At 45.8% G+C, this 16,408-nt stretch overlaps 1 protein-coding gene across 4 annotated transcripts in view; it reads left to right on the top strand.

Moving 5' to 3' along the window:
* The window catches only part of Gfra1 (GDNF family receptor alpha 1), a 222,434-nt gene that overhangs the window by 177,424 nt on the left and 28,602 nt on the right, over window positions 1-16,408 (top strand). For all 4 annotated transcript variants that reach the window (XM_021190541.1, XM_029539155.1, XM_021190532.1 and 1 more), the window contains 3 exons: window positions 8,791-8,900; window positions 11,865-11,999; window positions 15,519-15,700. In XM_021190541.1, coding sequence (XP_021046200.1) covers window positions 8,791-8,900; window positions 11,865-11,999; window positions 15,519-15,700 — 427 coding nt within the window. The remainder of the gene's footprint in view (window positions 1-8,790; window positions 8,901-11,864; window positions 12,000-15,518; window positions 15,701-16,408) is intronic.

The raw sequence follows: 16,408 nt of genomic DNA, 5'->3' as shown, positions 1-16,408 counted from the left end.
CCTGGCTGGGATGGATTAGCTTGCCAACACCCATAACTTACATCACAAAATCACCATCATGAGGGTAGCTGTCCAGCCATGTCAGCCACCTGGTGGATGTTGACTGATGGCTGTCAGCGTGCATGCAAGGTGGCTTCAGGAGGAATGCCAGAATTGATCGGATGCTGCCCGGACTTCCCTCAGAGGCCACTGCAGTGTGATGTGATCTGAATGGATAAGGATAAGGTTGCATTGCCCTGTAGCCTGGCTTGTCAGCTCCACCTGGACAGTTTCCAACAACAGGAGACAAGGGGGAAAACTGCAAGATGCCCCTGTAACGTCTGATCTCCTTCCTCTGACTAGGCTCTGTAGAAAGCCCTGGAGGTTGAGCATGGAGTGTAGGGAAGGAAGCCTGGACTCGTGTACTGAACCCTTGCCCTTGAGACCTGCCAAGGAAGCTAAGGGGACAGGAAGAACCGAATATCCCCATGTTTTAACCGATGTATTGAAGTTTCCAAAATACCATGATAGAGGTGATGAAGGATTTGGAGACGGAGATTGAGAACAACTTAGCCTGTGATTCGGGAGCACAGGGATATCGCAGAGGTCTTTGGATCTAGTGGTCAACACATGGGCATGGTGGGTGACTTACCTCTACTGAATCAGTTCCAGGTTTAATAATCTCACTGTGAATGACAACTCAGGGTAGAGGCTGATGAACTCAAGGTGCAGGAAGCTTTAGCCTTTGCAGCGGGGGTGTGCTCATCTGCTCTGGGACCTCTGCCGCAGAGAGGCTACGCTACGTGCTCGGCTCTCACGCTCGTTCCTAGGCAGCAGGTGGACTCAGGCTCAGTCCTACAGTTACAGTTCAGTTCCACAGCCTGCCTCCAGCCTTGGCTCCAGGAAGCCGGTGTGGAGGTAGAGAGACAACACCTCCTGCAGAATGTACTGAATACAGGCTCCGGCTTTCTGAAAGATCCTTTCCAGATGTGCGCTCCAGTAGGCTGCTGGAGCACAATGGCTAAGGTAATTTTCTAAAAACAGAAGGAGGAAAAATCTGTTTTGTGTCACTCCGTCAGACAATTACATCACAGTGCTCCAGCATTGTCCTCCCCGGGCTAATATTAGAAGCTTTGTTTTTCAAGATGTTTTCATTCTGCATGAGCTATTAGGAGCAGTAGCGAACTTACTTATACTTAGCCACTGAAAAATATGCCATTTCCTCTACCTCTCTTCCATAAGGCAGATTTACTTGAAATATCTTCATCCTTCTGATTGAGAGGTCGTAGCGAACTCCATAAGGTTCTTGGATTACAGACTTTTCAGTTTTGTTATGGTCAAAGTTGACGCCCCTGGGTTTACAGATAGGTAGGCTGTTGTGAGTGTGTGGTGTGAGGCCTGTGGAGGAAAGGTGTGTTTCTGCACCTGGGCTAGCTGTACCTCTTCCTCCTCCTCTCTCCCCCTTCCTCCTCCCTCCTCCTCCTCCTCTTCCTCCTTCCTCCTCCTCCTCTTCCTCCTCTCCCTCCTCTTCCTCCTCCTTATTTTTCTTCTTTAGATTTATTTATTATATGTATATGAGTACACTGTCACTACCTTCAGACACACCAGAAGAGGGTGTCAGATCCCAGTCCAAGTGGTTGTAAGCCATCATGTGGTTTCTGGGAACTGAACTCAGGACCTCTGGAAGAGCATCCAGTGCTCTTAACCACTGAGCCACCTCTCCAGCCCTTACTGTATGTTCTTATGGCAAACATTTTACAGTGGGGTTCTTTGGTACTCAGAGAAGAATGAGTTAATGAGGACAGGCTGTATTGAGCAGCCAGTGTCAGGAGGAACTCTGGGTAACTGCCATTAACTCTCTCAGGAGCCACAGTAGGATGGCTCCATGGCACTGGCCTTGCCTTCCATGCGAAGGAAAAAACAAACAAACAAACCGAGACTGGGAGAAGTCCAACCACAGGCTAAAGGGATCAGAGAGGAACCGTGGAGCACAGAGTCATCCCTACAACAGAGAGCCTTCTGTCACTGCGCTCCTTCGAAAGCTGCCATAGGCCGATCGATCTGAACCAAGTCCCAGACTTGGAAGTCCTAATGTTTAAAGCTTTCCAGAAAACCTCTAGTCTTCCCCTGCCCGCTCTCCTTAGGTTCTCGGGTAGCCCAGGCTGGCTTCAAACTCAGTATGAAGCTGAAGATGATCTTGAACTCCCGATCCTCCTGCCTCCATGTCCCGTGTGCTGGGACTGTAGGCATTTCCTACTACAACCGATTTTACACTGAGGAGAGGGTCAAGGCTAGGGCTCCAAGTGTGCCAGACAAGCATTTTACCAGATGTACTGGCTGGTTTTGTGTATCAGCTTGACACAAGCTGGAGTTATCACAGAGAAAGGAGCCTCCCTTGAGGAAATGCCTCCATGAGATCCAGCTGTCATTAGTGATCAATGATGGGAGGGCCCACTGTGGGTGGTGCCATCCCTTGGCTGGTAGTCCTGGGTTCTGTAAGAAAGCAAGCTGAGCAAGCTAGGGGTAGCAAGCCAGTAAGTAATATCTCTCTGTAGCCTCTGCATCAGCTCCTGCTCCCTGACCTGCTTGAGTTCCAGCCCTGACTTCCTTTGGTGATGAACAGCAATGTGGAAATGTAAGCTGAATAAACCCTTTCCTCCCCAATGGCTTCTTGGTCATGATGTTTAGACAGGAATAGAAATGCTTACTAAGACACCAGATTTCATTGGATAATCAAGTCCTTCAATACTACATGGATTCTGGCAAGGACCAAAGAACCAAAGGAGAGCCTGCTTCACAAATAGAGTCACCTTCTCTTATGTGCATGCCCTGCCCCAACATGTTCCTTCACAAAATCTCACTGCCACCTATAAGGCTAGGAAACATGGAGATCAAGCATGAAGAACAAGTTTATGCTAGATGACTTTCAAGACCCCAGGGGGGAAAATGTGTATTTCCCCCCTGCAAGTCTTCTACAAACACAAGACAATTCAAAAGGATGCCACCTGTGGCCACCACTCTGGGAGGTGCTCCAGCCTCTCTTGCCTTGCAAGCTGGATGAGAGACCCTGGGTATGGAGAACTCTTCTTCCATACCCTCAAAGGAAACCAGGTGTCTTGACACTAAAATCATGGTTAATAGCAGAATGGGACTCAGATAACAAGATCAGTAACCCTTGGAGAATAAAAAGTAGTTCTGGCTGTTTGTCGTAGGCAGCCCTGTGTCCCACACGCTGCATTTCTTAGGTTTGTAGAAGGAAACCCCTGGGCTAAGATGTTAAACATTGTACTTAGCTGCTGTGGTTAGTTAGGAATCCTGTACAGGATCAGAGTTCTGCACCTAGGCTCAACATTGCCAGCCACATGGCTCTCATCCAAGGGTCTCTCCCAGGAAATCAGTTAGAGGTTACAGTAATCCAGGAGTTACACCAGCCTTGCCGATACATGCTTGCCTATGCTTTAAAACATGATTTTTCCTAAAAGTTACAGGAAAAATAGGTAAATGATCCCCCCCCCCCACTGTCCAAAGACCATCTGCTGTTCCAGGGGATGCTTCAAGACTGTCATTAGGATTATGTTTCTATTTACAGCTAGCAGTGTGTTCCCTTTAGTATGCTTTTCTCTGCATCAACCACCGTTGCTCAGGTTTCCTGACGGGCTCATGGCATTTGCCAACCCTTTCTTCTTTGAGGGTGGGTTTTTTTTTTTTTTTTCTGTGACGGAGGGCGATACGTTCCTACATTAGTGTCTATTCATTTCCTTTTCATTTTCTCAGAGAAAAACAATCAGCGCTCATCACTGCTGTAGTCATGGAGATTTCCTGTCTCCAGAAGAAATCCAAACGTGGAGTTTCTTTGTTCGTCCTATGCTGGACATTTGCAGGTCCCTGTTTAGATCACAGCACTCCAAGCAGGGAGGGAAGTCACCGAAACCAATTACAGCATGATTTGTCCCCCAGGGTCAGCGGGGGAGGTGTGTGTGTGAGTGGAGTGGTATCCAAGGGCTGCTGGAGCTGTTGCATACAGTAGGCACTCAGGAGGTGGATGGTTACTGGGCTGAGAGCCAGTGCTCCAACCACCTATCAAAACTTGACATCTCAAGATGCATGGACATGGGAGGGCCACAGCTGCAAACCCACTTCCAGGCTCACCTGCATCCCATCCTAGCTGAAATGCTTAGCAGAGCTCCTGGCGAGGTGTGTGCTTAGTGTACTGGTTACGGGTCCTCTCTGGTGCTGGGGCTGGATGGATTGTGGCGGTCCCCAACTCCAGCCATGGAGTTTTATAACTTGGAAGAGTTCGCACTGACCTTCTCCCTGCCTCAGGCTCCTCTTCTAGATAGTGGGGTCCACGCTACCAGTCAGTAAGGTGTTGAGAGCACGATGAGCACAGAAACAAGCACCCAGCACATGCAAACCCTTCATGACTGTTACCCTGGAATTACAGTAAACACAGTAAGATGGTGCTGGGCTCTGCGGGCCATGCCCTCCTTTGCTTTTCCCTGACAAGTGTGCCCCTCCTTCTGTCTCAGTCCTGGCAACATGACTTCTCTTAAGCCATTGCCCCCATGGGTTGAAAGCATTTGCAGAGGAGTTAGTGCGTAGTTTTAAAATCCAGGTTCTTTTGTTCCCCGTTTTCCTCTAGAATGAAGACTTATTTTTCTTAAGTATGAAGTTAGGATTAGGGTATGAGGTGGGAGATAGAGCAGGGAGATGATAGAAAGGGAGAGTGTGTGAGGGAAATGAGCCCAAACTAAATGTTACGAAATACCACAGGGAAACCTGTTACTTTGCATGCTAATTAAAACATAATAAATAAAGTCAAAACTTAAAACAACAGAATATCTACCTCCTTAGAGTTGCCAGGAAAAAACTAGGTCATTTGTAAAGATGTTTATTAAATTCTTCATTTGTCTTTGGTTTTACTTTTCTTAGCAGGCTTTCTGAACAGTTTTCAAGGACTTTCTGTCCTCCCAGCAATCAGGAAGTGGAGGCAGGGGGATTGAACTTTAGAAAGTGGAGGCAGGGAGATCAAGAGTTCAAGGTCATTCTTAGCTACAAATCCAGTTGAGGCCTGCCTGAGCTACTGCGTAAGACCCTGTCTCAAATCAACAAAACAAATGAGAACTAGCCAAGGTAATTTCATAATCCTTTACCTGTTTCTTTCGGCTTCTGGACAGATTAAACTGAAGACAAGGTCCTTCTCATTATTATATCAGAAGCACCAAGACCACAGCATTAGTCTCTGAGCTGGAACCGGTTAGCAGCTTGACCCAGGCACCTGACCACTGGCACACAACACCTGAGGTCTGAGAGGTGTGTCATGGGGAGAGATGTTATAGAGGAAATATTCCTGTCTTTGGAAGATACTGAAGATGATTGGGCTGTAGCTGATGCCACGATGCTCTAGTTGGCAAGTAGAAGCCTGGCTCAGATTACCAAGATTGGACAGCCAAGACACAACCCAGGCTTTATCCATGGGAACAACCACATCACCATGTTTATTCAACATGTTGTTCATTTATCATCCAGGAACAACCTGATTTATAGCATTTGTTGATCAGCACAGTATACTCTTATTGTGATATTTTCAAACTGATACTCTAATGTCAAACAAGCAGTTCCCACAGTTCCCCAGTGTCTCACCTATCCATAATGAGCTGCCTCCAGCACACTACTGCACGGAACTGTTACTTCAGTCTCCCATTCTGTATAATGGCAGTCTCGCCGTATGACCACCTTGTCTCCAAGTGTGAGTGTGAAGAATAGGTATGGAGCAGATCTGATAGAACCTGGAATGTGGGTGCTGTTAACGGCAACCTTGAACTCTTTGCCCATGATGCATTTGGGTCTTGTTACTAGGGATGCAGGGTTTCCCTTTGGGGATTATTATTAAAAGAATTTAAAAGCAGATTCAGAAGGAAGCTCGAGGACATCCTTATTCGAGTTTAAGAGGGAACAGAAGAACACAAATTAGGTGAAAATCCTGGCCACTGCCTGGAAAAAAGGTGGAGGAAAATCATACCATTTAAGTTAGACAAGGAATACATTTAAAGCTAAAAGAACTCCCAAGAATGGAAGGGAAAGTGGGCTGAGAAAAGATCCTTCAAGCCACCCTCCCGTGCACTGACTGTGTGCTCTTCCATTGCTCCCCACTCCATATTCCATAGCTGCTCTTAGGACACATGATCCCCTTGTTGGATAATCCTGGGTCAAGTGGGGGGCCGGGGGGGGCTTTTTGCTCCTCTGAACACTAGCTTCTTCTATGCTAATCTTCCTGCTGCTTTCTTCCCTTCCCAAGCTATGTTCCACGGCCTTACTGGTCTTAGAGCTGTCTTCATTCATTGTCTCCTCTCAATAAGCACTCATGGGGGTTCCAATGTGTGGTTTGTTTAGTTCTCCCAATCAGGCATATACTTTCTGCAACTTACTGAATGAATTAACCTTTTATTCCAGAGTGTTGTGAAGTCAGTTCTGGGGTTACTAAACAAAATGAGTCTGGTGGTATTTGCCTGGACAGTGGGGGTGGGGTGGGGTTGGGGACTAAAATCTGTACCTCAGCGGCATCAGTTAACAGTATTCTCTAGAGACTCAGACACGTCCAAGGGTAGGTGGGCAGGAGGGGCCACCAGGTCAGGGCATTGTTCAAGCTGCCACCACTACCAGCCAGGTCTGTGTAGAGCTGTCTGAGGTAGAGGTGGGTTTTGCAGAGTTAGAAACCATTATTAGATCATTAACTTTCATGACCAGAAACTTTTTTTTTCCCTGAAATTAACACTCCTTTCAAGCTGAATGCCATTGGATCCAGTTGAGTAAGCCCGAGGTATCTTTAGGGATTTCCTACAGAAAAGAAATTCTTTGTCCAGGCTGTAGAAATGCCAAAGTCTTATGCCATTCTGTGTGTTTAGTAGAAGGATGGGGTGCCGCCAAGCCTTGGCTGTGTTTGTGTTCCCGGTATTTACACATGTTCAGTCTGGCTGAATGGGGGAGGGCTGGTTTGCAGAGCCTCTTAGCTTAGCCAGTGGCCCTGGTCCAGAAGTGGCTGAGAGGCTTTCCAAGAGTTTTTGGTGCTGTGTAGCGAAAACGAAGCAGACCCCAGCAACCGTGCCCAGACCCCTGTGATGTGCCTGCCTCCTAGAACACAGAGCTCTTGCAGTATACTGTGAGCTGTGACCACTGGCCAGGTCTTCCTGTGCCCTCTCAGGTTAAAATGGTAGGAAAAGTTCTAGGAATAGTACCTTACACACCTATAATTCTAGAATTGGGAGGCTGAGGCAGGAGGATTGCAAGTTTGAGGACAGCCTGTACTACATAGCAAGACTTTATCTCAGAAACAAAGCAAACACCGACAACCTCAAACCCTAGAAGAAATTGAGCCTTTCCAAACCTTGAACTCCGTACAGCCTTGCCCACCTCAGCACGGCGAACTCAGGCCTGCTGATAGATGAAACAAATCACAGCTTCTCTCGTGGACAGAGGTAGGATGCGCCCTGCATGTCAGCAGCCAACCAGAGTGAGTGGGGGCAACGGAGACAGGTGCCTGTTGTCTGGTTGGTGAGTTTCTGGCCGCTGAATGCCAAGATGATCTTACCAGGGGCCATTTCTTATCAGGGTTTCCCCAACAATATCCCCTGAAGATCTTCAAACAGGCCGATGGGCAAAACCAGCCCTCTCCGTCCTCAGACCGTCCTCAGACCAGTGAGTTGATGGCCTCCCTTCATTTGCTTCTGTGTCTCCTCTTTCACCGCCACTCAGGGCTTCCCAATGAATCCCACTCTCCTCTGGAGAGTTCTTGGAGTTCCAATAGCCACATCTTGGCCAAAGGGCCCTGAGGACAAGGCACCGAGGCACAGGCATCTTTGCCCATAGAGAACCTCTCCCACCTCTCTTGGATTTCCCTTTGCTCCCAGAAAAAACAGCTCTTTAGTGTGTGGGGCGAGGGGATGAGAAAAGACTCGGGAGACAGAGCATGCATATTGCAAGGCTCTAGGAATTATGGGAGCAGATGGGCTGTAGGATCCAATTTTGATGCCAGGAACATGTTTCTGTATAAAGTAAATATTTTCCCAGTGTGGATCTCCGGTGAGAGTGTAGAGAAGCATATTTCCTAAAGATGCAAATAAGTCTAGTCAGAAATAAATATTGAATGGAAACTTCAAAGCCTCTAGATTTCTCCAGTTATAGACCCTGAAGATTTCTGTCCAAACAAGCAGGCACACACAGGTAGATGAGGGATGGGGGAGGGTTGGGGGTGTTGAATAAAAGAAATATACACCTGTATTTTAGTGTGTGTGTGTGTGTGTGTGTGTGTGTGTGTGTGTGTGTGTGTGTGTTTGCACACAAGCATGTGTGGGCATGCGTGTGGGCATGTAGCGGGTGGTGAAAGAGAGAGAGAATATGTGTAAAGGAATTATTGTTATGTCTGTCCAAAGACTTAGTGTTTTTTCTCTCTTCGTGTATACTTTCCATTTGTTATAGACACATAATATATCGTGCCTATTTATGGACTGTGAGGTGAAGTTTATCACATGTATATATGCAGTGTGAAATGATTTGACTAATTGGTGTGTTCATTGCCCCAGAAGTGTATCATGTCTTTGTACTGTGACCATCCAAAATCCTCTCTACTGTTTTGAAATTCACAATTATGTGTCAGCAACCACAGTTGCCTCCTGTGCTATGAACCATGGGACGTTGCTCCTCCGACCTGCCACACCCCTGAGACTGTTACCAGCTTCTCTCCTTATCCCTCCTCTCAGCTCAGAGGCCTGGGGTGTTTTCAGTATCTTCCCCTCAACTCCTTTTCTGTTGCAGATCTCGCCTTGCAGATTTTTTTACCAACTGCCAGCCAGAGTCAAGGTCTGTCAGCAACTGTCTTAAGGAGAACTACGCAGACTGCCTCCTGGCCTACTCGGGACTGATTGGTAAGACCAGGGCAGGGAGAGAATGACAAAGAAAGCTGGATTACAGCTCTGCTTAAGGCAGCATGTGATGTCTGCACGAGAGAAAATTTCCCAGTAGACTTTGTTCTCAAGGTTTGAAGACAGCCTAAAGGGTAAAAGGGAAGGAAGGAAGGAAGGAAGGAAGGAAGGAAGGAAGGAAGGAAGGAAGGAAGGTGCCAGAGAAGAAAGAAGCTGGGCTAATTATGGAGCCAGGAAAGCTATAGATTTTAAAAGAAAGATAAGCATCTCCATTGGGGAACTGGCCACATACAACAAAAGCAGGGGGTTGCATGTGTATTAGAAGAAGAGAACAAGTCAAACAAAGTTAATTGGATTTGGAAAGAAGGAACCTGGAAATCCAAGAAGCTGTCTCCAAGAAATGACCCCCTGGAAACGAACCCCCCCAATACCGAGAGTAGCTCATTGCCAATGTTATTCTTGTCCATTTGACTCCTGATGTGCGTGGGATTGTTTAGAATTATTTTCCTTGTAAGTTACAGAAAGAAGAAACTGTATTTTCTAGCTTGCGAGGCTTGTGGCACTAGGCTGGCCATATGCTCAGCATTCAGGAGAACAGTAAAATTAAATAACCCTCCTTGGGGAAACATCCAGAAAGAGGCAGACTTACATCCAGGGTAAACAGGGCTGGCAGGGAGAAAGGTGGCTGTCCTTATGTACCAGGGACAGCTGAAGTTTCTCTCTCAGAGCTCCGTCACAGTTGGCATTTGAGAAGGAACTCACAGTGAAGGCTGTGGAAGGTAAGAGAGATCACAACTGTCACATAGCCCTGACTTGGTGGCATCTCCAGCCAAGTGTCTGTGACAGGTTCATACACATCACCAGCAGGAAGACCCTCCCACCTAGAATGACAACACAAGCCAACAACCTCATCACTGGAATGTTTCCAGTGAGAGTCTTTGGTTCCAGTGATTGAGAGTATAATGCTAAAGGCCCCAGCTACTCCTGACTTTTTAAAAGGATACCTGTGCTCCTATGTGTAACACCTTTAAGACTCCTGCCCCAGTTCCTCCAGTTATGCACCATTTCTGTGGCTCTGGCCAACAAGTGTACACGCCCTCCTTAAGTTAGAATGGCAGAAATGTAGTTATGGTCTCCCTAACAAAGGTCTTAGTCTCCACCTAGAAATTATGGAGTTGCAGAAATAACAAGAGCAATTAAGACATATGCACTGCTTAAAAAGAATAAAACATTAAAAAAAAAAAAAAAAGGAAGACTAAAACTGGACTGCTCTCAGGAGACAGTGTTAAGTCTCTGCAGATGGAGTCGTTGTTACTACTCCAGTGTTAAGTCTCTGCAGATGGAGTCATTGTTACTACTCCAGTGTTAAGTCTCTGCAGATGGAGTCATTGTTACTACTTCAGTCTATGTCCTTCCAGGAGTTCATGCTCATTAACTCCCCGGTGTGCTGCCAAGGGGAGATACTGCCAGCATTTCTGTGAGATCATTCCTAGGCTTGGCAAACCTTATGTGCCTGAGGATGATGAAGTGGAGGGAATGGATGGATGGTAGATAGAGTGTGTTGTGCTGGCCAAAGAGTGTTTCTCTCCTGGGTCTGTATCTCTTCTTCAGCATGGCTTTCTGAGCCAGCAGCTCCTAACTTCTGCACAAAGCTTGCCCTTGCCTTTCCACATGCCAGGGATCAGAAGTACAATAGCTTTGACCTCTCCACTCTGTTCCCAGTGCCTGGTGAATTAGACCTCCTGTAAGGTGCAGATGAAAATTCTCATGCTAATAATGAGATTTGAGTTAAAACGAATAGTAGTAAATCAGTAGGATCATGACAGTATGTCTTTGACCCCAGAAGAGTTTCCAAAACTATTGTTTTATTTGTAGCTAAACTCATCCTTTGGATTTCTGACCACCTACTTCTTCCACAAAAGCAACTAGAAACAGAAAGTTCGTGGCATACGTAGGCATTGCCTGGTATGAACCACCCAGGAGAGGACATTTGGATTGTATTAAATATAAATTCATTGTATATGTCTCCCAGTGGAGAACTCAACAGAAAAACCACAAGTCATAAGCAGGAATGCTCACACATCATCTCTGTGGGAACCATTGTGGATCCATAGACAGTACTTGATGGAGGAGTTCCACTGTTTGTTTGGCTTGGTTTTGGTTTCTTTATTTTTTTTCCTCTTTCCTCCTTTCCTGTATTCTTTCTTCTTCTTTTGATAAGGTCTCATGGGCCCACTGGCCTCAAATTTGCTTTGTAGCTAAGGATGACCTTGAACTCATCTGCCTCTATCTGCCAAGTGCTGGATTACAGATGTGCGCCACCACATCTGGCTTATGCGGTGCTATAGATTGGACAAGTACCTACCAACTGAGCTACACCCACACTTTATCTCCATCTCTTTCTACTGTGGACAACTTTATTTTAATCAGTTGACAATCTAGGGGATGGCAGCCACTTTATACACATTTGTAGACATTCCGGATGTGGCCATCTCATTGGAGGCATCTACAGTCAACTGTGTTACTCTAAAGAAGCCATTTGCCTCCAAGGAAACTGCATTAAAAGCATAAAAGAATGCTTAAGATATGTGCACCCAGTATGCTCTATTTATGAAGATTAATGGCATTTTCAAGAAAATGCAAGGGATTTGGCATCTCATAGATTCTAAGTTAATTCTCGCCTTCTCCACGATATCCATACCTTTTGTGCAGGAAGAAAATACCCTAAATACAGCCCAAGGAGTTTGCTTATAATTTTTTTAAGTAAATGTATAAATTATTTTATGTGCTCAAGATAAATTGCCAAGAAAATGCACCACTTAACATAATTCCCTGCCCAGCAACCATGGCGTTTGTGATTAGCTGTGACATTTCTACTGTCAGAGCAACGTTTGTTTCCTTTTTTAGGCCACAGAGATGTCCATGTCAACATAGGAGGGCAACATGCCTTGTCTTTTTCTCTTTCAGGCACAGTTATGACTCCCAACTACATAGACTCCAGCAGCCTCAGTGTGGCGCCGTGGTGTGACTGCAGCAACAGCGGCAATGACCTGGATGATTGCTTGAAATTTCTGAATTTTTTTAAAGACAATACGTGTCTCAGTGAGTTTTTTATTTTTATTTTTTTAAATGAGATGAATGCCAATGCATCTGTATTTTCCTCTTTGAGCAGAAGCTCTGTCTGTCTGCTATGTCCTTCCTTCCCTTCCCTTTCTCCCTCCCTTTCTGGTGGCCAGTAGACACTTACTTCTTTTGGCACACTCAGTGACACAGCAGAGAGCCACACACGGGATGAATTGGCTGCTGCCAAGACTGTGATCCCAAAGACCTATGAGGACAAGAGAGTCAAATAACGGAGGGCGTATCATGTGGGAAAGAACGCCTTTACCCACAGATCAAATTCTGATCTTGGCAGCCAGTGGAGAGTCCATTCCCAGGTTCTGAAAACCTAGTAGGGATTTACAATGTGAAAAGCTCAACAGTGTGCACAGGACAGGCCTCTGAGGACTTTTCAGAGGGAATTAGAATGTTAAAGTCCACACCTCCTTACATTGACAGGAAGCAGTGGGTCTATCCTCGTTGGTGAATCTGGTTATGCAGCAGGGACACTCAGGGTGGGTTATCTTGGAGTTGAGAGAGGAGCCTTTGTGAGTAGGGCACTGCTCTTGGGAACAGGGCCGGCTACTGCTGTGGTACTCTTTAGGAAATTTGGAATCATGCTTGACAAAGGAACAGGGATGCATATATGTGAGCCATGGGCAGGACGCCATGTCTCCCTCCCACATGGTTCCATGACAGTCAGTCATATTTATTTAGCTGACTCTCCAGATGAGACACAGCTCATGTTGATGAAAGGGGTCTGGAGTTCATGCAGTTTGATTTTCCGTACTCCACAGGAGAACCCTAGGGATGCAAGTGTCATATCCATAGGATAGCCTAGTAAAGGAGTACATCCTCACAGACCCTGAGTGGTAGTGTTATGATCTAAAGCTTGGATCCTTGTGCAGCAGCCTGACCCCCAAAGACCTTGTTCATGACTGATACTGAAGGACCAGATGTCAGGAGTGTAATCCTGGACATCAGGGGCCAGGTCTGACTTCTTAGTGACAAGCACTGAGGTTCAGCCATGCCCTTGAAGAACTTTGTTCTCAAGTGATAAATTCTGCATGATGATCTATGCTGACTGGCTTTTGAAGAATTAACTGACGATTTACTGACTACATGGAAAACATCTCATGGGCATTTCACTAAAATTTCCCCCATCATGCCCTCCATGGAAAAGGAAAACTCAACTTGCTTGATCTGTGCTTCAAACAGTTCAGCTCCAAAGCATCACCTTGGTTTTCCTAAAAAACACAAAATGGACTTTTGATTTCCTAGGTAACGTTGAACCTACACAATGAGCCGTAAATACGGAGGCATTTGCAGAAACATTGGGCATACTAGTGTGTTGTGCCTGGGCCTTTTGTTTGGGCTCTGTTTTATGCATTCCCCCCCCCCCTTACATCTTGTAATCTTCTGGTTGAATACAAGTCTTAGCAAACAAACAAACCAATAAAGCAAGCAATGAAAACTTGTTCCTCAGGGAAACATTAAAGTTGTCCCTCTTTGGCAGCATTTTGGTAGAGGGGGAATGGTCTTCTTAATGACTTTTAAATAAAAACGAATGCCAAAGCCAGCCAAAAGTTTTCATAATCATTCCATTTATCCTAGTTTGGAAGGGGCACAGGGCTGCAAATACAGTGTCATATGAAGGGGCCTGGAGTAGAAGCTGTTACAGTTCCTTGAACATGACTTGTGCTTGGAAACTTCAGTCCACTTTCTTCCAGTTAGCCAGGCTTCTCTCAGATTCCCCTACCGTGAGCACAGCTACAGTTGGTTGTTTCATTACAGTATGGGAATAGGAAATGGTCATTTTAAAGCCAAGTGCATGGCTGAGGTACAGGGAAGAGAGAAGGTTAAGGGGAAAGGGGAGGAGAGGAAGATCTGTATCCTCCCCAGCGTCCCTAGACCACTTTATCTCCACTCCAGCCTCCTTTCTCCTGCCTACATATGGTAGGTTTTGCATTTTTTACTTTCTGGTCAGAGTTCTGCTCGGGGATGTGGCTTTGGTCTTATGTAGCTGTCACTGATGTTCAAGATCTTATGTTTAGTACACAGAGCCATACCTGGAACTTAGTTACCTTGGGAACATTTGAGTGGATGAGCAAGAGAGCAACTAAACTCAAAAGGACTATGTCAATACCCCTGGGAAAGCAAGGGTAGACTTCAAACATGTCAGCTGTCTCTTGAGTCTTTCCCATCTAACAAGGAAAAGCAGAGCCCTGAGTTCTTGTCCTGGGATTACTTAGGGAAACCTGGTCTACAGGTTTGCCTTTCTCAAGGGTCTGTAAAGCACTTAAGCCACAGAGCCTAGCAAGAAGCACGAAGCTGCATTTGTATTATATGGAAGCTGTCACTTACAGAGCACCCCCCTCCCCCAGTGTACAGTCATGGAAAACAAGCTTCCAATTTTGCTAAACTCAAAGGATGACAATTTTGAAACAAAGTGTCACTTCTGAGAGGAAGATTAGGGTTCACTTACTCTGTCTTACATATCAAAAGTGCCAAGTAAGCGTCATGTATTAGCAATTTGCACTTTTGGGTCCCAAATGAAGGAGTCTGATTTCTTATACAATGAATATGAAATAAAAAAAAAATTCCTAAATCCAGGGCAAATCCCCAAAGACCTGATTAAAAACTGTTTTTTATTCATTTTGGGAAGGGAACAACACACAACCAATTTACTCTTGCCATAAAAACAATCTAATCCCATGAAATTATAATAAGCTTTGAAAGTTTCACGTTTCAAACTTTTCATTTAGACAGGGCTGTGCCTATCTAATTATGTAGATTTTGTTTGGAAGACTGGAAGCAGAAAGGAGAAAAATAATCATACTTAAATTTTCATAGATATTGATGAGGTTTGGGGTAGATTTTTCTTCTTATGAAAGTGGCTGCCTTCTCCTGCCAAGTGAGGGCAAGTGTTAGCACTACTCAGCTTCAGGGTAAAGAAAACCCCACTGGTTGATTTCCAGTTGGTATAGAGTTTTACACAGTGTAAGGATTTTTTTTTTCTTGGAAAATGATGTAACTGTGAAGCTACTTCTGAGACCGAGGATGGCTTTCAAAGGGCCGACAATGTGTTCTTGCTATGCTCATGGTAGAGTAATTGTCTTGCTCAGTGTTTAATGAGTGAATTGATTTCTGAGCACCCGATCCAAGATATTGGTTCTCAGCACCAGTTAGGTAGATGTGTGGAGAGGTGGCTGGGTGACTGGGTGGATGGGTGGGATATGGGGCATGGGTGGGATTGGGAGAATGGGATTGGTGGGGTGGGGGGATGGGTGGCATTGGGATAGGGTTTGGGGGAAGGGGGATGGGATAAGTGGAATGGGAGAAGGGGGATGGGTTGGGTGGGATGTGGGCAGATGGGCCAATGAGGAGCTGGTGACTGGGGTAATTCTGACACATCCAGTGTTACAACCAAAATTATTCCTCCTGTGTGTCTTTGGCTGTGTGCGTCCTGCCTGTTATGTTTTGCTTGCCTCTAAAATGGGATTTCCTTTTGTTCTACCACAGAAAATGCAATTCAAGCCTTTGGCAATGGCTCAGATGTGACCATGTGGCAGCCAGCACCCCCAGTCCAGACCACCACTGCCACTACTACCACTGCCTTCCGGGTCAAGAACAAGCCTCTAGGGCCAGCAGGGTCTGAGAATGAGATCCCCACACACGTTTTGCCACCTTGTGCTAATCTGCAGGTAAGTAGTGGGTCTCGGATTCCTTCCAGAGCTGACTTCTGGAAGGACTGTGATCATTGTTCAAAAAGTGCCACTAAGATTTGAAATCCCCCCCGCCAAAGTCTCTCTGTACATGCCTGTTCATATGTATGATGCGGGAGCTCATGGGTACAGCGTGTGTATGGTGTGGAAGTCAGAGCACAGTCTTCGTGTCAACTTTCTTCCCTGTGTTTGAGACAAAGGCTCTGGTTGACTCTGTGTAAGCCAGCCTAGTTGTGATCTTTGGGGTTGACCTGTCACATCTACAGTTGATCTATCCACATCTCTGCCTCCTACCTCAGAAGGGTGCTGGGGTTACCAGTGAATGCTACCTATGTCTAGCTTTACATGGGTTTTGGAGAATATGCATTCAGGTCTTCATGTGTGTGCTCTGCCCACTGAGCAATCTCTTCAAATTTAGATCTGAAATATGTGATGTCTTCACGTGAAGACAATGGTGGGACTGACTGCCACTTTCTGAGGACCTTGGTCACATGTCTGTACAGACATGAGGGGTCTGGGCAGATGAACTGCTAAGTTTTTTTTTTTTTTTTTTTTTTTTTTTTTGTTTTTTTGGTAATTTTGTTTTTTCTTTCAGGACATGGTAGAGCTGAGTTGGCTATCTGTATTTGTAGCCAATTCCGTGTTCTTGACAAAGCAACAACATATCAAATAGAGGGAGTTCTTGGC

This window comes from Mus pahari, chromosome 1, assembly GCF_900095145.1.
Source record: "Mus pahari chromosome 1, PAHARI_EIJ_v1.1, whole genome shotgun sequence".
NCBI classification, from domain to species: domain Eukaryota; kingdom Metazoa; phylum Chordata; class Mammalia; order Rodentia; family Muridae; genus Mus; species Mus pahari.
This window is presented reverse-complemented; position numbering and strand designations above follow the sequence as displayed.